This window comes from Phallusia mammillata, chromosome 2, assembly GCF_965637545.1.
Source record: "Phallusia mammillata chromosome 2, kaPhaMamm4.hap1.1, whole genome shotgun sequence".
Lineage (NCBI taxonomy): Eukaryota > Metazoa > Chordata > Ascidiacea > Phlebobranchia > Ascidiidae > Phallusia > Phallusia mammillata.
The window spans coordinates 31,684,352-31,704,424 of record NC_137253.1 but is presented as its reverse complement, the minus strand read 5'-3'; the positions used below and the strand labels follow the sequence as shown (position 1 = coordinate 31,704,424).

Sequence of the window (20,073 nt, the reverse complement as noted above, 5' to 3'; positions counted from 1 at the left end):
ACAATACAAACAGTATTCCTGTTTAGCCGAATAAAAACAATTAAATTTTTTTTACACAACCGACATATTATGGTAAGCACACTTCCAGCAACTGTAACATCGAATCACTACTGTTTATTTTCACCCGTACACAGGAACTGAGGCCTCGATTTGCGGGAACATAAGAGGAACTCGTCTCTGCATCCGTTCACAGGTTGTAGTTTGCAACAGTGCACTGCAGAAACTTTATTAATTTGTTTACATCCCGCATCAGCGGTGCAGGTTCTGACCTGGGTTATCATGACTGTGCATTAACAGGTGAAGTAAAATAAAGGGCGAAGTTTTAAATTTGTTGCACATTTAAGCTTCTTAACACAACATTTTTGATCTGGACATATATTTGCAACATTTTAAACATTATACGGTCTGTCTTGGTAATCATTTTTTTACTTAGATCACAGTTGTACGGAAAAACCGAAAGGCCCAAACTCGAACCCGAACCCTACTTTCCCAAACTTACCTTTGACTAGAAGTAGACCAAAGTGTAATTACAGCCCCATTGTGGCAGAATGTGACGTCAGGCCCGAATCAAGCCGGTTCCAACTCTATTCCGAATCCGATCCCTACCTAAAAAAATCTGGCCGTGCTTTCAACTCAATATTTGTCAACTTATTTTTTAACCCATTTCGTTAGTACGCCCACTAACAAGTGTGCATTAGTGGCAGATATTGCCTAATACCGGTTAGTGACTGTCTCTGTCCATATTTAGTTGCGCCATTTGTGGAAAATCACGAAACAAATCATTCATACAGTACAAGGAAAACTTAAACCTTCTACCGTTGCGTTCTATTTTTTAAAAGCGCTGTAACAAAATTTCCATGGTAAACTGTACAAGAGAGCTTTGCGCAGGATCAGCCTTGGAACATCCGTAGAATTCTCCGTATCTGTCAGCAACTTCGGGTTACACAACAATTACGAGACTCTAGATCAGGGGTGTGCAACCTTTTTCGTCGGTGGGCCATATAACCAATTTCGGACATCAAGCGAGGGCCACACAATTTTTTTCATGTACCGTATTTACACGTTTTTTACCCTACTGTTGGTACGGCTTGCATTATAATATCATGTAGATATTATTTCCAGACCTCTGCGTTTTGTTTTATTTTGCTTTTAAAATCAACTTTAAAATGTTAGGTGCAAGTAAGTTTCGTCGCCTTTCACAACAAAGTCATTGATAACTAGACAAAGAGGTATATTACGTCACAGTCGGTATAGAAACGCAACAAGCACCTAGTGCGCATAGAATACCGTAAGTCTGAATGAATTAAGTTCCATGCGCTGGTTTAGCTTATTCTTGTTACGTATAGCAACTAAGAAGATTTACTAAAAAGCTAGCCGTTTTTTTTGCTAAAATGTGCATTTTACTTGCTCTGAATCAGAGTGTTGTTGAGGGCCACACTAAACGGCTTAGCGGGCCGGATTGTGGCCCGCGGGCCGCGGGTTGCACACCCCTGTTCTAGATTGTTGTAATGCACTTTTCGCCTACCTGGCCTCCTCTTCTTAATTCGCTGCAAGTTCAACTGCAGTATTTCCCAGACCATTTTATCCGGGACCATAATGTTTATTACAAACGGTTTGAACTTCACTATATACAGGTGCTGTCACTTTTAAAAATATATACAACCTACAACTTACTTATGTAGTTCTGGTGAAAGACGTTTTCTACGAATTTTCTTCCAAATACCGTCCAAATGCAAGGACGACTTAAAAATAATCATCAGGGCTTTGTTGACAACCAATTTTGCCATTACCTTTCATGTTGACAGGATTTTGAAGGATTTCAATCTTATTGTGTTTGAAAAATGAATTAACGTATGTGTCTCTTCACTGAAACATCGTGACAATACATGATGCAAAATTAGTGATCAAATTTTCGCACACGAATTAGGAACAGAACGCAGATTGGCAAGCAAAGTTTCGCTAAAAACGGCAGACGCGAAAATTGCCAAACTCCCTCGTGGTTTGGCAGCAGACGAGCCACATTTCACACTTTAAATTGTACCTGGTTCAAACTCCCGCTGGGGGTCGGAGCAAGGCCTCTGATCATCGCTAATTGCCCACTGTTGACACATTGAACACAGGCTCCCACTCTGTTGCCAATACCTGGGGAGTTTTCAAACGCCTCCCCGTTGCGGATTTGCCCCTGCCTAATCCGAAGTGGAGAGATAACTTTTTTTGATTGACGTTTTGCTCTCCTGTGTATTAAGATTGTAGATTCGCTGGTTCAGAGCTTAATGCATTGCGACAACAACTGGTGTAAGTTGATACAAGTTGCGTTCGAGCGTCTAATCTGCCCATGTCGCTCTGCATTACAACTTTGGCAACTGATTTGAGGGTTTTGTTTCGCGGTATGATGGCAAATTACGAACAGGAGTTAAAAATATTGGCGAAAAGTATTTTTGCTTGATTTAGGAAATGGGAAATTTAAATAGGGAACCAAACAAAAAACAAAGATTACATTGTTACATTAAATGACTGAACTATACGTTATTACATAGTTTAGATCTAGTCGTTTTATTTTGGGATTCCAATTGCCCACAAACTTCTACATAGTAAATAAATTTTATTGCAAACTTTTTAACTAATATTTTGATATTTGGAAATTTTCGTAACTTTTATTTAGACAATACCAACCAAGAAACATATCATGAAAAATCCTCGCCTAAGGTGAGATTAGAACCAGAAACCTCACAACTTGTAGGTGCCAGTCGATATTATGCATAATTTCAAACATAAAAGTTTAATTAGGGCACCCACATATACTATGTGCATATCTTATTACTGACGGGTTTTCAACAATAAATTCACCAGAGTATTCACAAGATTTATCATTGATGGCAGGCTGTCGGTTCCACCGTGAGATATCATGTGACGACTGTGACATAAGCTGTCATATGATAACGCTTGACGTGATATCATGATGACAATCGTGAATGCCATGAAAAATCGATGGGCATCGTCTAATCAACTCTAATTGTTTGTAACGAGCGTTTTTAGGTGAAAATCAGGGCCAGTTCAGAAAGGAAACCAAACGGGGGATTTTATTCAGTAAAACAACAAAATATATTTCGATTAATTACCTGCAGGGTGCAGCTACCGTGTTTTTGTCGCTATGATGAATTGATAAAAATGTATTTTTTGTTTTAGTTTAAGGAAGTTGACGACTTGTTTTACTCTGTTGTCACTAAAACGTTTCTGCCCGTCCCCCAAATGGGTGTTTGAAATGATAAATTGCTTCTAAAACTTTTGGTGAAAGTGCAAAAACAACAAAAATGTAGAAATTAAATGTAGAGTTTCGTTTAATTTGTGGTGGATAAATGTCGGTATTTAGAAATTAAAGTATTTTAAAACGAACTGGATCATTTGAAGAATCTAAAATTTCCCCGAATAAACTTTGCGTTTTTTTGCCCTCGTGCTTGTGGGCTCAATTTTCGCTGATCGTTTTGTGGACTCTTTATCGACACCCAGTGTCAATAATTTTGGGAATAAGTTTGCCACGATTGTGACAAATTCTCCGAAAGTGAGAGGATATTCTGCAATTTGCATGCAGCCTCTTTGCAAGAATTTAAACCGTTTTTTTTTTTCTAATTTAGTGTTTTGTAGACAACGAGTTCTTTCACCTAGTGCCTGTTTTTCTATTTTCGGTCATGGAAACGAATAAAACAGTTATGAACTCTGGTACAATGAATAAAATGAATCTAATGTATCTGGTCAAGACGAAAAGAGATTGGGGTAAAAATATTGCAAACCTGCGGACAAGAAATGATCGAGTTTTATAATTTGAATTTGATGTAAAAACCCTTAAAAGCACATCGTGGACCTCCAAGGTATTTCAAGTTAAGATATCACCCCGCAGAATGCGGTAAATAAAAAAATAATATTTTATTGACAAATACAAATATTGACGCAAGCACCATTATACAAATATGTCACTGTGAAAAACCCACAGAAAAAATCTGATTTCAATTTTATAAATTTCAAATATCAACATTTGAAATCACTTGTGCTAAAAGTTAAAGATGTTTAAAAAACAAAAGCTTTTCATGCAGTGGAAAATTGTTCAATAAATTCAGCTTGTTCCATTTCTTGCTTTTTAAGGGACTCGTGTTGAAGTCTCAACCTAAATAAAATATTTTAGTAACTGTAAATTTTATTGTGTTAAACAGTACACACAGTGGTGGGATTCAAATTTTTTGTCAGCCGGTTCTATCACAAAAGTGATATTTTTCAGCCGGTTCTGTTACAAAAAGTCCATTGACAGTAACCAGTAATGCTAACCGGTACGCTGATCTCATAAAAAGAACCAACTAAGTCCCACCACTGAGTACATATATGTGGCATGTAGTACAGAAAACAGTTAAACATATTATTATTTTCATGAACTTGTTCAACCTACCTTTCCATTTCAGTTTTCTTTTCGGCGATTAGCGCTCGAAGTTGTTGCTGTTGTGAATCACGTTGTTTTGCAACTGATTTCAGCAAATTTCTGTATCCAATTGCCTAACACATAAATGTTTTGCTTGCCATTTGCTAGGTTCAAACGACCTATACTTTTATGTGTCATTATTACTTTTAATCATGTTTCACACATTTATGACGGGAACAAATTTTTCATTACAGGTGATACACCACCATAATGTTAAACCATTGAGCCAATAAATGATAAGCTGCATACAGTGCACAACCTGTAAGGTCTCATCAGTGCCGTTGGATGGCTACATTAGCCAATACAGCCTATGTCTTGTCACCAGCTTCACTGATGAGACCTTATAGGTCAAAACAGTGTGCACAGTCTGTAGCTAATACACCACCGCATGGTACACTAATAATAAAATGTTGGGAATAGCTATGTTAAAGTGCCAAAGTGTAAAGATCTCAAGCAAGGGATCTTAACCAAGGTCAAAAGGATGGTGATTGAATAGGGTTAGGGATTCATAATTACTTAAAATTAAACACAGAATAGGGTGTGAACTGATTGAGGATTTGAGATTTCACTAACAAAAGGGTATGAAATATTGACTTGAAACAAGTCAAATACCAGAACATTTCTGTCATAAGCACAACACTTTGTTATTATTCAATTCATGTTAAAAAAATATCATATTGCCATATTTTAGAGCGCACCTTCATTTTTTCTTTTTCAACTTCTCCAGCCAATTCATTTGTCATATCGATGAAACTTCCAACAATCTTTTGAAATTCAGTAATTTCTGTGATAAAAAATTGCAGAAAAAAACAAAACAATTTAGACAGCTGTTGTTGTAGTTCCATTGACAGGCAATATCTGATGATTTATTTATTGTTATAATTGACATGAAATAATTTGTTTTGTTTTTTCTGCAACTATAATTGACATTAAATAAAGACTCTAAAATATGTTTTGTTTTTGATCAGCGTAAAAAAAAACATTTAAAAACAGTACACTACATATAACTGTATTAACTACCCTACCACGCAATTACTTAACACACGTCATTGAACTTTTTAGTTCACCTAGTCTGTAACCGTTTACTTCTGATAAGCTTAAATTTAAACCTACTTACTTGACACAAATTCGTGGCATTCTTCCTTTAATTCACCAGTTTGTTGCGCAGATTCTGGTTCTAGAACTCGCAGTTTATTGAGATCGTCAAAATGTAAACCGGATTTGGAAAGTGCGTCTTCGGCCATTACAACTTGTAACGTTTAAAATCCAGAAAAACTTGAATTATTTTGTTTTGCGTGGTTACAAAACAAACCGATTTTGTCAACTATGCGAGTACACACTTTCTCCGAGTTAACAGAAGTACAGCAATCGCAATGTTTTTTCTTATTAAACTGATCCTATCTAAAACATGGGATCACCAAATTTTAAATATCGTTTCACTAAATATTATTTTGTAATTTTTTTAGACGAAAGCTAATAAACTTAAAAAAACGATGGATGATTATTGGCCATTGATAAAACGATGGATTAGTCATAGTACTGATTTGTTGGGGTTAAAGGTCACATGCTCATAGAAATATTACTTTTTAGAGTAAACTTCTTTTTGCAACATTTGCCGACGAATAATTTTTGCATGTTTCTTGCGTGCCTACATGAAAATAAAATTACCAGTCGTTTATCTTAACGCTGGTAACCTATAGTAGATAGTTACACAAAACGAATTAAAGCAAACATTTATTGGGAACAGAAAAAAGCACAAAAATATCTGTGTATAATAGAACAAAAAGGACTCTTAGGTTGCACTTATTAGCAACTGGCCATGACGTTTTGTGCCCATTCCTCCAAATCCTTTATCTGTAAAACGGAATTATTTAGTGTCTTGTAATTTAGCCTCAGATCACAAAATCACCCCAATGCACCTTTGCATATACCCCAGGTTTTCCCTTCGTGCCACAAATGATTTTCCCGTAGGAAATAATCCCATGCAGATAGAATATCCCGTCATTGTGTCTGCAGAAGAGAGGTCCACCGCTGTCTCCCTGTTAGACAAAAATGCCGACATAGACAAATTACAAGCACAAAACATATAGTGCAGTGTTTCTCAACCCGGGGGTCGCCAACGGTATATACTAGCCTAGAAACTCACACGACAATTTGATTTAAAAATGGCACAACAGCATTTGCGATTAAATGCTTTTGTTTTTTGGATAGTGAAAATGTTTATGGTGACATGAGCCGTGACCACAATATTAAGGGTTTGCTGCAGAGCAAAAATCCGGCCTGTTACAGTGACATTAGATAGCAAATTTATGATGATCACATTCTGGTAGTGAAGCTTCTTACATGTGCTTGTAAAAGGGTAGCGTTGTGTTAGAAAACCTCTAAAGGGGTCGCAATGCAAACAAGGTTGACAAACACTGACCTAGTGATTTACCCCCTCAAGGCCTTCTACTTTATAATAAAGGTAGGCTATGTGTGCATCCCAGGCGTGTAGGTATGCCTAGTGGTGTAATAAATGCAAAAATGCTAATTATGATGTGGCTGGGACAACATGTTATGTTTTCATGAAAACATTACTCACTTTTAATTTCGGTCACACCAATAAGACGAAAAACTTAACACTAAATATATTAAAGTCTGTATCCGAAAATTTAGACCGGTGATTCTCAAACGCGGCTCTCAGGCCCCCATGCGGTTCTCACCAAACCTCAGAAAACCACCAAAGATTGCTGTTTTAGCTTTCAAGGTAATAATCTTTTAAGGTAATAAGGTAGTGATTTTTTTTTTTAGTGATTTTCTCAAGGTTTCTTTTTATGGCGGCTCCCTACACACTAAAAAATCTGCCATTTGGCCCGACTATAAAAAAGTTTGAGAACCATTGATTTAGACTTTATAGATAAGGTTTTTTACCTTGCATGTGTCTCCGTTTTCCACACCCTGGGCACAGAACTTGCTTTCTCCTCGTTTCACAGGATACCATGAGTTACGGGTGACAGAGATACACTTTTCGCGTGGCTGAATTTGAACATTGAGTACTTGAAGCTTTCTCGATAGCTTTGTGTCTCCTCCTGATGTATTTAAGTTATTTACACATTAATTTAGGTTTTAGGTTTGTGATACATGGTGTTTCAGACGTTTTACTCTTAGGCGAAAAGCGTTGTCGGCAAATGCAATAAAGGTTGCTTATGTTTGTCAAAAGAGAGTGTTTTGGGCAACTTTACACCGTTAACACAAAAACCCTTAATCATTTATGTAAGTTGCAATTAAAGCGGCAAAAGTTAGTTTCGCGAAACTGTAGTGTTCTGTCTCGGGAACAAAGTTTCTAAAAGTATCAAACAAGAGAACAAAGATTAAAACCTTACTCTTTATAATAAACAGCGACAGCTTTGCATACCTGTGCTACCCCAGCCCAGCACAGAGCACGTCTTGTCGGCGAATGTTGGTTCTCCCGGTTTATCCGTGTTAAACCAAGAAGGGACAAGTTCGATTGAACTCACACGTTCCGTAAATTTCAGAGGTTTCTTCAACTACGAAAAATATTTCATTGCAACTTTGTCTAGTTTGATGTTATTCACTCAACTAAATTTCTATTGTTTGCTGTTCTCAAACACGAACAATTAATCGAAAATAAACATAACGACCTTTATATGACCTTCCATTAGGTTGAACAACCAGTAAAAACAAGCGCACGTTTTTACTTAGTAATTGTTTGTTAGGTATAAAAACACTCCAGTCAAAGATTAAAAGCGCATCCTCTTTTCCAAGACCAAATTAATTTTGTTCAAATGATTTACATAATTGATAATTACAAGAAGAACGAATGACCTAACAAACTAATAAGCAGGGGTTAAAACACGAAATTGGACGCAAAATTTGTTGTACCTTGTGGTGATTAATGGGGGGTATTTACCAAAAAAAAAAAAAAAAAAAAAAAAACGATTTACTGTTAAACATTAAATTAATAAAAGCCCAAAAATGTAAAGGCATTAAAAGATTTTCCACCTTTAGAAGTGCGACGTCGTTATTAAGTGTGTGAGTTCCGTTGTATTGAGGATGAATGATCGGCAGCTCGCATTTTCTTCCCACTGGCGTCTCTGGAAATATCAGCTTTCCGATGTAAGCCTTAACCTCACAATCTTGAAAGTTCCTACAACATATATAGGATGAACAATGTATTACGGACGGGTGCATATAAAACCCACGCATGCTTACGTTGCGACTTGCGATAATGTATATTGGGCACAGATTTGTAAACGGGCTTTAAATTGGAGCCCGAACCCGAATCGTTTTTGAGAAGCCCGTTTAAGCCCGAAAGTTTGATTGACAGGCCTATACACTGAAGCCGCAGGAAAAAACAAGACAACAAACACAATATACAATTGGTCTTAAACAAAGGGTTTTAGGGCTGTTTGACATTAGGGCAGGTCCACCAACCAGCTACTTAGCAAGTTAAATTTATTCAACAAAATACTGACACAGAGTGTAAAGTCAAGTTCGAATCAGGTCCGTTTTTTTAAAGAAATCTAAGCCTGAACCAGGGCATTTGGGTTGGATTTTAGAATCAAAAATTGGTAAATATTTAACCATTTGTGAATGACGCAATTTAAAGAGGCCGAAAACAACTAGAAAAAAGTGTTTACGTCATTTTTTGTCCGTTGGTTTTATTTGCTGACATTTAACTTGACATTTCAGAAATGTGACGTCATGCACAATACTTGGTAGTTGTAAGATTCCGTTTCAATTTGTTGTGTTTTATTTGCTTTTTTTATTGTGGTTTTATACAGTGGTGGGATTCAAGTTTTTTGTCCGCCAGTTCTATCACAAAAGTCATATTTTTCAGCCGGTTCTGTTACAAAAAATTCATTGACAGTAACCAATAATATTAACCGGTTCACTGATCTCATAAAATTTCGTGAGACGGTTCTACAGAACCGGTGCAAACCGGCTGAATCCCACCACTGGTTTTATAGGAACTGAAGATGCCATTAGGCGAAATATATATATCCCACGATCTTCATCAACTGATTTCGGTAACATATAGGAAAATATTTTCCTTTCTTAGTTCTTCAATCACATATATATAAGCGTTGATTGTCGATTACCATGTTGCCTGTTCAATGGTCTGACACTGCTTAGTCCACTCCAAACACACTCAGTTTAGCATGTAAGCTATTGCTGCCAGGCATAATATTAAGTTTATAGAGCTCTTCTGGCAAGTGTAATTTTATCCATACGTTTGGACGTCCTACACAGGTTACTCTGATGAAGACGACCTGTATAGGATGTCGAAACGTCGGAATAAAATTACATTTGCCAAAAGAGCTCTATAAACTCTCAGTTTAGGTATGCCGGGATTTAAAACGTTTTAAACAGCAATTTGATGTCACTTACTCTCCAAAGCAATGTGCGGCGGTTATGATCCACTGCTTGTTGACGATAGAACCTCCGCACACCGAAGTGATATAAGGACTGTTTATGTGGATTGAAGCCATCCAGGGGAACGCTCCTTGACGTGCATCGCTACCGCCTGAAGAGTAGAATAAGATGTAACTGAAAATAAAGTAAAAACCGGCGGGATTGCTTTGCCCAGATTGGCTGTAATTTAACTTTGGGGAGGCGATATTTTCGATCAGTGGTCGTCAACCGCCGGTCCGCGACGAGTTTGTTACCGGGCCGTTTACTTTTTCAGGTTAAATGCTTTGCCCAGGTATTCCGGGGATGATAAACTAATTTATGTGTTTTCATTGCTAAATATTTGTAGTTTTTGAAGGCCGACCCGCGAAAAAAAAATCAGTTTCAAAATCGGTAAACGGAAGAAAAAAGATTGCCGACCCCTGATTTAGATAACCACAATAGAGAAAAACGTTTCGAAACGAAATTGACGAAATCCAAGTGTTTGTTTGTTACAGTGATATGCGTTCGTTTAACAAGTGCTATAGGCACATGTTTACATGTTTCAACCGACAAAATATACTGCTCTTTAAGTATGGTATGAGACGTAATAATCTTGTAACCTATTCAAATTCAAATTTGTCTCAAAAGTATTGCCATAGTCAGTGACAGCAACAGATTCGTAATAGTTTCGTAATAATTACGTAATAGTTTCGTAATAGTTTCATACAAGACAGGATTTGGGTCCAGTATAAGTTTTACTTTTTGTTTAAATTACAGGGCAAACATTGATCGAACAAATGAAGCAATGAAAAGATTCATATGAAGGGACGCTTTCCGGCTTGGTGAATGTTTTAGCGCAATCGTTCTTCTACGAACTGACTTTTCAAACTTAAATCAACTCATTTGGCCTTTTCTGAACTTTCTGGGGAGAATTGTAACAAAACTTTAAAACAAATTTCGCAATGACATCACTTACCCAAAATTCGTTTCCCGTAAGTCGCGTTTAATGCATCCGAAAGAATTTCGTTTAACGGAGCTCCCTCTGTTACATATAGAATAAGCATGGTGTTAAATAGAAAGAATACGCAAATTCAAATAAATAAATATAATTATGGACGGTGTGTTTTGCGAGATACAGTTTACCATTTAAATTATTTTGAAACAAAAATGCGAAAATAAAAGCATCGCTGTAACCTTAAAAAATTAGCTATTTTTAATCACAAATGCATAGATGCTTTATGGTACTTACCGGCGTAGGCACAAAACACCAATGTCACAAATGCTGAAAGTATTCCAATGGGAAACAACATTTTACCCAGAAATTCTACTTTTAAAATCTGCTACAAAAAATATTCGTCTGTAATTTTTCCACACATTCAACTCAGCTTATCGTAAACCCAATGTGGATTTGGTGACTAATGTCAGCTATTTTAAGACGAAGGGCAAGTTTAAAGGGAATTTTAGCCGCTCTAATTGCACTACACGTCTGGCCCAAAAAAAGCTGGATGATAAAATCCTGTCATTAAAACTATCAACGTTTTTTTTTCTTCTGCCCCGCGGGAAGTTTTTATAAATGACGTAATGCATTCGTGTAAACATTTACGCTAGATGGTATAAATATGTACTGATGTTTGTAATTAAGTCTATTTGACAGAGGTGAAGTATGGGCTATGATCCAAATATAACACAAAGATATAAAACAAATTGGAGGTTGTCGGTTAACTTGGCGTCGCACTCATATGATTTGCGAAGGCCCTGCCTTGGGGGAGAAATCTGTTTCCATTTTTATGCACTTTTCAATTTGATAGTTTACTATTAGTTCACTAACAATCCAATTTGGCACCTATCAACCTGGTCGTTTCTAACAATTAAAAAAACTCTAGCCAAGTCCTCAAGTTCAGGAAAAAAATAAGTTATTCGTCCTTAAGATTATGAGACATATGTTTTGCGCCTTTAGCCTACTCTAGTTGTAAGTTTTCAGTACAAGAATTGCTAGTCAAGTCCTCTACTTTTTCTAACAAACTTTTGGCAACGTCCCAATCACTTCACGTTCTTAAGTAATCATAGAAAGTGCAAGTGACGCTCGAATCACATCCGTTTTGCTGATCTTGCTCATTTCTGTCACCGTAACCGACAAAAATTTAAATTAATCTACCGGAGTTTTTATTTACATCTTTTCCGGAAAATTCACACCAGGCAATTGTAGGTGAAAACATTTTTATTTTATTTTATTTAAAGATAATTTATCAATAAAAAGCCTTTCTTAAAATGTACTATAAAGAACATATAAAATAAACTCGAAATTTTGTTCTACAGTGTAGTAATTAATTGGGGTATTTTCCCTAAAAACATGTTGGGTGTTAAGTTTTCCACTTCAAGCATGTATTTGGTATATAGCGGGTTTTAGGTTTGCTTTTTGATAAATGTACATGACATTTGGTAAAAGCGACTTGCCTATGGTTACAATTACAAAACGTTGGGCAAAACCCCAGCGTCAAGCGGGGCGCTGTGCTATTAAAAAAAAACAAAAAAGAGCAATTATCATGAATGATTATAACTCTAAGTCGTAGCTGATAAGTATCGCTTCCTATAACACTAATAACTTGTGTTGTGTAATCTTCACTAAACCTTGGCATTTCATGATTACACAAGAAATTATTATTTTCAATAAAAATAGCTGTTAATTAGTAAAGAAACAATGTAAATACGATATTGTGAGGAGTCAAAAAAATGTTTTCCTACATCTTTTCCAGTAGCACTTAAATAAATGGTAGTTTGGCACAAAAACTTTATTTGTGTGTGATATATCTGGTAATTTGTTTTTACAGATTCCTGTGAGATTTCGTGTGGTTAAAAACAACAACCAAAATGACACAAGAAAAACCAACACCTTCAAAGTTGTCGTTAAATCTTCGAAAAATGAAATTTATGCAGCGGGGAATGTCAGAATCGGAACGACATTCACTTGAAGAAGCAAACAGTAAAATAATTACTAACGAACATTGGGAATTGGACTTACCACCAATGGGCAAAAACGACAGCAGTTATGAACAATTAGATGGAATAAGTTTGTGCGTTAAACTCAAACATGGTCGAATGTCTTTCGGTGGGTTCAATAAAGCGATTGAAAAGCTGATGTATGAACTTAATCGGGAAGAAAATACTGAGGACGACGCAACGGCAGACTCCGATGCTTCTGTATCTGATGAGGAGATGGCTGAAAGATATTCAACCTTAATTGGAACTGTTGCCAAAAAATTTAAGAGCAAAAATACTACGGACAATGATTTTGAAAGAAAAGGTCGCAAACTGGACAATGACGTCAATGAAACAGAAGTGCCTGCAAAAGTAAAAAGGACTAACAAAAGGTTTTTAAAGCCTTCTGAATAAAATTTACTGCTGTATAACCCTCTTTTTTGCGACAACTTTTTATGTTTTATTTTGTGCTCAGTTTTTTGTAGGGTATGCATGTTTTGTATCAGAAAAATAATATGAAAGTAATGACAACAAGCACACAACATGACTGAAACATTTTGCATTAAGGAAATTGCAAAAGTTTTTGAAATTGTTTGCAATTTTTGACCATAATAACTTTCAGAAGAACAAATTGTGCTTTATCAGTTTATGTTGTGCTAGACTTTTAAAAATGTCTTATTATAAAGTTGTAGCCGATTGCACTCTATCAATCATTTCAACTTTGAAACACACAAATAAGACACACTTTTGTTTTTGTCAGCTTGTATTAAAAAACCTGAGTAAAGTTCCATAAAATGATTAAATTAACTTGTTGGGTTGTTTTAATCATTTTCTTTCAAGTGGAAAATGTTTACTGCGAAAAGCCGAACTTTATTATTGTTTATGCTGACGACTTTGGCTATGGGGATTTGCAATCTTATGGCCACCCAACACAAGAGAAAGGTCCAATTGATGTATTAGCTGATGAGGGAATGCGATTTACCCAGTGGTATGCACCTGACTCATTGTGTACTCCAAGTAGAGCTGCATTGTTAACAGGCATGAAGCATTTTTCATTCTTTAATATAATTTTCTTTTAATTTGCAACATTTTTGTTTCAATCAATAACACTTTATGCAATTGATTTTTACTACCTAATTTAGTGCTGTGAATTGTAAACATTTTGAACGTACATTTGTGTTGCATGCAAATAATGGATTAAGTGTGATACTTTTAGTAAAATACTAAAACGCAACAAATAATTGTTTTCCAGGAATTTAGTTCTTACACTTGTGGTAACAACAGTGATTGGTGAAACATATTGTGAAATTTATTTAATTTGCTTTTAGTCATTTTTTTTTGACAAAGCTTTTTTGCTGTTCTTTTTTTTATCCTAATTTAAGTAATAAAATTGTTGTCATTTAAAGGCAGACTTCCAATTCGGATTGGAATGGTCGGGGGAGACAGAGTCCTTTGGCAAACTGAGTCTGGTGGCTTGCCCAAGAATGAAACAACAATTGCTGAAGCTTTAAAAGAGAATGGATATCGAACCGGAATGGTGGGGAAGTGGCATCTAGGTTTGTGTCTATCTGTTTCAACATTTTTCTTGTTAATTTACATTCTGTGTATTTTTTTATATTTGACATTTCACATCAAAAATATCATGATATTTTTTGATATTAAAAACACAACATTCAAATTAGCAGAAACAGTTTGTGATTGTCTCAAAGTTGTTCAGCGTATTGCCAAGGTTGTGGCCTTCTGGGTTCTTATTCTATCCAAACTATTTTTTTCTTGAGCAGCAATTGCTCCCACCCAATGCAGGCTGATGGGTAGCACTAAATTAATGTTGCCAACTTTACCAAGCCGAACAAATCCAACAAAACATGGTCTAGCCAACTACCATTTAATGTTAACTTCTTTTGAATAATAACGGACATTTAAATGTGGTCTTTAGTAGCATGCCTTAAGTTTACTTCAACAGGACAATTAGGCCATCATACTGGTGTACTTGATTTTGAAACTGCTCCTGTGTTTTTTAGGAATTAATGAATTTTCTGCTGGTGATGGACACCACCTTCCTCACCATCATGGCTTTGATTTTGTTGGTGCCTTGCTTCCATTCACTTTTCATTGGCTTTGCGACCCAAACAAGGTAAGTGGTTTGTTAACCCAGTGCTTCCGACCCAAGTTGCTGCAAGTCTCTTTTTAAATACTTTAAGGTGTTTAAAAAAATCTTTATGCAGTCAAGTCACTTTGGAGATAGTTCTTTATACCTTCAAATGTTTTATACCGTACCTCACCTTAAAGTTTGAAATAATCTATGGCCCTCCTTCCCGACATGCAAGAAATCTCGTTGAAAGTGGGCCCCCAGCTGAGTAAGGTATAACTTAATACTAAACACCAAATTTTGAATAAAAACAGGTACACTAAGGTTAACATACTACATGACATGCCAATGTTAGTCTATACCCACTGAACTACATAACCCAGTAGGTGGCCCATTGTATATAGTTTAAGATATGCCTGCTATACTATAGTTAAACTTTCCAAACTAAACTATTATGTTAGTTTTCAGATGATAATATGAGCTCCAAATGTTTTCTATATTGCAATGCAACAATGAAAGAACAACCCATCAACCCAGAAATGCTGACTCAGCGCATTGCTGCTGACGCAGTGCAATTTGTGAAGGATAACCATGACAACCCTTTCTTTCTGTACATGGGGATGCCCCAGACCCACACTGCTATGATTTGCTCAACAAAGTTTTGTAACAAGTCAAGAAGAGGTTTGTGTGTTTTAAGATTGAGCAACAAAAGCTAAGCAAAACATTTACATCAGTGATGTCTACTAACGCAACTTTTTTCATGCAAACAATTTCAAGAGAGTAAAAAAATGTTCAATTCTGTTAGAATTGAAACATGCTGTATTTCCGAAATCATTTTTTAACACAACGACAAGAAAATAGTGGTGCAAAAATTGTGTTGTAGCTGCTTCAAATGTTACCAAAGGACCCCTACTTTAAACTCAGTGTGAAAAGTATTGATCTGTGGCTTGATTACAGACACCTATGTACTTTAAACCACTCTTAACCAGGATGTAACTTATATTCCGGATACTGGCCTTTGACCCCTTCCTCATATCATATGCTTATAGTTGCCATGGTGATAGGATCAGCAATAAGGTGGGGGCAGTAGTTAACTTGGATTTGCAACCTAAAAGTGGACCGCCATTTATTTGGATAAGTTATCGATTACAGTACTTCACCAATGCTTGGGGACAACTAAGTACCTTACTGTTTCTTATATGGGTCAGTTTGAAAAGCAAGTAGTTGCTCTTTTTGATATTGCAACATATTAAATAACAAAACAAGCTGTGTGAGAAATTTGGGTTGCCATAGCCTCGAGATTAATTTGCAGTTAACATATGGGTTGCCACAAACAAGGATAAAGCAATTATTTAAACCAGTGGTTCTCAAACTCGGTTTTCGGGGCCGCATGCGGCTCCCAACTACTTATTCTGCGGCTCGCACGAGACCTCAGAAAACCACCAAACATTGCTATTTTAGCTTTCAAAGTAATAATTTTTAGCGATTTTCTCAAGGTTTTGTTTTTTTTGCGACTCCCTACACACTTAAAAACATACCATTTGGCCCTCACAATAAAAAAGTTTGAGAACCACTGATTTAAACCATTGCATTTCCATACCAAAGGATCTGTACCTACTTGATGAAGACTGTTTTGCTTTTTAGTACTTGGTTGTTTGGCCTAAGTTTTTCTGCAACATTTTTTAGGAATCTATGGAGACAATGTGAATGAGATGTCATGGGCCGTAGGTGAAGTGGTGAATGTCGTAAAACAACTTGGAATTGAAGAAAATACTTTAGTGATGTTTATATCTGATCATGGACCGCAACTTGAAGAATGTTTTCATGGTGGCTCTCCGGGTCCTCTGAAAGGTAAAAACTTTTGCTCCTGAGGAGTTTGTAGTTTGGTGTCAAAATGTGAACTATTGTATTTAAAATGTATTCAAAAAGAGCAACACATGATTACCATCAGTTGGAAATTTAATAACTAAAGACAAATCTGTCGCTTACCACCCTGTTGCAAAGGCCAATTCCTGTAGTTTGTTGTGACATTTTACTTATTATTGTATCTAGTTTAGGTTAAACATTAATCAAGAATATTTCACACTCACAAATAATTTTCAAAAATTTGAAAAATATGATACTAAGGCAAAACAATCTTTAATTAATTCATTTATGTTTCTGTTACTTTTGCATCATTTTGTCTTTACATTCTTGGTGGGAAGATGTGTCATTTTTATTTAGTTCGTTCCAATAAAAGTAAAAGCAATGTCATGTTTTGGGATAAAGAAGAATCATAGACAGGATTAAAACTCACATTTTAAATCACCTTGTCAATAGTAAATCTTTTCTTATCAATGAAATCTCCTTTCAAGTAAAAGGAACAGCGACAGATTTAGTGGTTTTCACGGTGAATTTTCTTCACCTTGCCAATGTTTTTAAACTTTTTGGCTTTGCAGGAGGCAAGGCATCAAGTTGGGAGGGCGGTATACGTGTTCCCTCTATTGCTTGGTGGCCTGGAAAAATCCCTCCTGGCTCTGTGAACCACCATGTGTTAAGCACAATGGATGTTTTCCCAACCTTGCTAGCGTTGGCCGGTAAGAAATTGATTTTTTGGGTGTCCTATCTGTGGTGTTTATCATGTCAGTGTTTTTCTATTGCTTCTTTTAGCTTTATATGAATGTCCCATGATAGCTGGCCCACATAGACGCTTTGGGGCTGATCCCAGTTATGCATTTATGTTCATCTTAACTGATACGTTCAATCTGGTAATCCCTTACTATGAAACTGACATGTTCAGCGTGCAAGGCAGGCAATAGTGCTTGTGATTCTACTTTCGACGGCCTTAGTGGTGACCTTAATACAGACATCAAAACATTGGTACAAACAATACGTTTGTCAGAAGAGTGTTATTGAGTTAAAATAGTATTCAGCAGTTAACATGGGAAATTGTTTGTTAAACACTCTGTGCCTCAGTTAGATTTATTAGTCCCTCATTCATGAATCTCTGGTGTTGTGTGCTTTAATGCAAAATGCAATCTTTTACCTTTGAAATTGCATCAATGGCAAGCCAACTAGTATAATTGTTGTCAAGAATCTGACTGAGAAACAAGCAAATTATTTTAGAAGAACAGAAAAACTTTGCTGTATTGTAAATGTTTGTATTTTTTTTCAATAAAAACACAATATATCTGTAATTGAATTCAGGTGAAAATAATGTTGGAAAACAAGGAACTTTTTTGGATGGTATCAGAGTTGATCAGTTGTTTGCTGAAAACCATGAAAATGTTAAACCTCCACATAAAATCCTTTTCCACTATTGTTCCAAACAATTGTTTGCTGTCAGACTTGGACGTTACAAGGTAATTTGCTTCACTCATGTTTTATCATAATATTCTGCTTTGTAATCATTAGTTTAATAATAAAAATACGGTCCCAAATAGATGTAACAAGCGACATGCTTTATTGTTCAAACGTTTTGTCACATGTTCATGCCAAAATGGCCACATCAGTTATACCCAGTGGTGGGATTCAGCCAGTTCGCACCGGTTCTATAGAACCATCTCACGAAATTTTATGAGATCAGCGAACTGGTTGACATTACTGGTTACTGTTAATGGACTTTTTGTAACAAAACCGGCTGAAAAAAAAATTGAATCCCACCACTGGTTATACCCCTTATATCCACTAATTAAATCATTAAAACAAAACTAACATAGAGCTAATGTATGGTGAATGAATTCAATGGCACATGATTTACACATTTGTCATTATTGCAGCTAATTTGGTTAACTTTTTCATATTTGTGTCCGGTATCCTAAGAATAAACAAATTGAGTTTTATTTGAACTATAAATCGTTAACAATCTGTAGTATCTGCATATGTAGTTAGTGTTTGTATAAAGCTGAATGCTTGTAACTCATGTTTTCTACTAGATCCATTACTACACTCAAAATGTGGAAGCACACAACTACTCATCAAACTGTGTAGACGGCCAACCAATGGGAGATATGATTGCAAACATGGACTGTTCCCGAGCAACAAAGCAATCTCCGCCAATCATGTTTGACTTAGAAACAGACCCAGGGGAGCGATTTCAACTTGAAGCTTCCTTACATGAAGATGTTTTGACTGAAGCACAAACTCTAATCGATGAACATCGAAAAACTTTGACGCCTGTACCACAGCAACTGGGAAATTGGAATGACGACTTACAACCTTGCTGCAATCCCCCACATTGTAAATGCAATGAGTATGATGATTCTAAATTTCAGCAACAAGTTTATAAAAATGAGTTATAATTATGCATAATTTTGTCAAAAACGGTACATTTCTTTTTTCAAATTTGAGTGGTTAAATTTCTGTGGCTTGCCAATGTTATTATTATAAATAAAAATTTTAAAGTAGTAATAAGTTTTAGTGGTAATGTTAAACATTTTAGTTCATAGATCTACCTGTTAAAACTATCCATTTAGTTGTTAAATTGCATTGCATGTTTCATTTAGTGATTCCAATTAACATGATTTTGTACAATTATATTGCCAATTTGGTGTTATTAAAAATCAATGTGCAGTCAATATTTTTAACGGTGCCAGTAATTATGCCTTTTCGTTCAATCATGCTGTTTTATCCATCATTGTACTTTGTGCCAAGTTTTTCTGTTGTCCCTCATGTCGATTTTACTCTGCGAACTAATTTCATGCCGTACTTTTTAGCATAAAGTAGTTGTTTTTCGTATTTAAGTTCCATTTGTTTTGTGTGCACTTGACAATCCTATGTGCATTAACGTTTGTTCATTTTCTCTATGTTTGCTATTGATCCCATAGTTACAAGACCAATAAACACATATACGGGGAGGAAATTTGTTGCTTGTACTGTAAACATTTGCAAAGTAAGTCAGCTTTATGATTTGATGTTTATGGTAGTTGCGCTGGCTAATTATTATATGCCACCACAAGTTTGCGTAGCAGGAATTTGCAGCCTGTATCACACGGATATTTGGTTGCCACCGCATGCGTTCCAACGCACGTAGTTGCACTACGTGTTTGCTAAACGCTCACAACACAAACATAAATTTGCTATAGACTATACTATAGCCTATAGTTGATATCCTGTTATGAGTTTAACGACGATTCGCTGATTTATAGTGTAGATTTTTATATAGGCATAA

The 20,073-nt window shown here is 36.0% G+C and overlaps 4 protein-coding genes across 5 annotated transcripts; 2 read left to right on the top strand and 2 right to left on the bottom strand.

The window, feature by feature from the left end:
- Nucleotides 1-3,897: 3,897 nt before the first annotated feature.
- On the bottom strand, nucleotides 3,898-5,808 carry LOC145215128 (intraflagellar transport protein 20 homolog). Its single transcript, XM_080083784.1, has 4 exons — nucleotides 5,583-5,808; nucleotides 5,164-5,249; nucleotides 4,436-4,539; nucleotides 3,898-4,159 (listed from the first exon to the last, which is right to left on the bottom strand). Exons 1-4 carry the CDS (start codon nucleotides 5,707-5,709, stop codon nucleotides 4,081-4,083), a joined length of 396 nt encoding a protein of 131 aa, XP_079939910.1. The 5' UTR covers nucleotides 5,710-5,808; the 3' UTR covers nucleotides 3,898-4,080.
- A 384-nt stretch (nucleotides 5,809-6,192) lies between these two features.
- Nucleotides 6,193-11,191, bottom strand: LOC145214354 (trypsin-2-like). The gene is made up of 8 exons (XM_080082867.1): nucleotides 11,109-11,191; nucleotides 10,836-10,901; nucleotides 9,857-9,992; nucleotides 8,468-8,612; nucleotides 7,860-7,992; nucleotides 7,376-7,533; nucleotides 6,385-6,504; nucleotides 6,193-6,319 (listed from the first exon to the last, which is right to left on the bottom strand). The coding sequence occupies exons 1-8, from the start codon at nucleotides 11,167-11,169 to the stop codon at nucleotides 6,272-6,274; spliced, it is 867 nt and encodes a 288-aa protein (XP_079938993.1). The 5' UTR covers nucleotides 11,170-11,191; the 3' UTR covers nucleotides 6,193-6,271.
- Nucleotides 11,192-12,667: 1,476 nt separating this feature from the next.
- On the top strand, nucleotides 12,668-13,595 carry LOC145214355 (M-phase phosphoprotein 6-like). The gene has a single exon (XM_080082868.1). It carries the CDS (start codon nucleotides 12,728-12,730, stop codon nucleotides 13,247-13,249), a length of 522 nt encoding a protein of 173 aa, XP_079938994.1. The 5' UTR covers nucleotides 12,668-12,727; the 3' UTR covers nucleotides 13,250-13,595.
- Nucleotides 13,596-13,618: 23 nt separating this feature from the next.
- On the top strand, nucleotides 13,619-19,764 carry LOC145214353 (arylsulfatase-like). Of its 2 annotated transcripts, none has more exons than XM_080082865.1 (8): nucleotides 13,619-13,873; nucleotides 14,242-14,391; nucleotides 14,857-14,969; nucleotides 15,386-15,605; nucleotides 16,611-16,775; nucleotides 17,363-17,500; nucleotides 18,111-18,265; nucleotides 18,839-19,764. In XM_080082865.1, exons 1-8 carry the CDS (start codon nucleotides 13,630-13,632, stop codon nucleotides 19,202-19,204), a joined length of 1,551 nt encoding a protein of 516 aa, XP_079938991.1. In that variant the 5' UTR covers nucleotides 13,619-13,629; the 3' UTR covers nucleotides 19,205-19,764. The 2 variants fall into 2 exon arrangements, with proteins under 2 accessions (XP_079938991.1, XP_079938992.1); XM_080082866.1 differs by having other exon boundaries at nucleotides 13,739-13,823.
- Nucleotides 19,765-20,073: the final 309 nt, after the last annotated feature.

Excerpts from the sequence above, each read along its gene's own strand:
- LOC145215128 (XM_080083784.1), bottom strand. The coding sequence starts at position 5,709 with ATGGCCGAAGACGCACTTTCCAAATCCGGTTTACATTTTGACGATCTC. Across the intron at positions 4,540-5,163 it reads TTGAAAAAGAAAAAATGAAG|GCAATTGGATACAGAAATTT; the intron begins GTGCGCTCTAAA and ends TTTATGTGTTAG. Across the intron at positions 4,160-4,435 it reads AAGAAAACTGAAATGGAAAG|GTTGAGACTTCAACACGAGT; the intron begins GTAGGTTGAACA and ends TATTTTATTTAG.
- LOC145214355 (XM_080082868.1), top strand. The coding sequence starts at position 12,728 with ATGACACAAGAAAAACCAACACCTTCAAAGTTGTCGTTAAATCTTCGA.
- LOC145214354 (XM_080082867.1), bottom strand. The coding sequence starts at position 11,169 with ATGTTGTTTCCCATTGGAATACTTTCAGCATTTGTGACATTGGTGTTT. Across the intron at positions 10,902-11,108 it reads GGTGTTTTGTGCCTACGCCG|AGGGAGCTCCGTTAAACGAA; the intron begins GTAAGTACCATA and ends TATATGTAACAG. Across the intron at positions 9,993-10,835 it reads TTACGGGAAACGAATTTTGG|GCGGTAGCGATGCACGTCAA; the intron begins GTAAGTGATGTC and ends TCTACTCTTCAG.
- LOC145214353 (XM_080082865.1), top strand. The coding sequence starts at position 13,630 with ATGATTAAATTAACTTGTTGGGTTGTTTTAATCATTTTCTTTCAAGTG. Across the intron at positions 14,392-14,856 it reads GGTGGGGAAGTGGCATCTAG|GAATTAATGAATTTTCTGCT; the intron begins GTTTGTGTCTAT and ends TGTGTTTTTTAG. Across the intron at positions 14,970-15,385 it reads GGCTTTGCGACCCAAACAAG|TTTTCAGATGATAATATGAG; the intron begins GTAAGTGGTTTG and ends CTATTATGTTAG.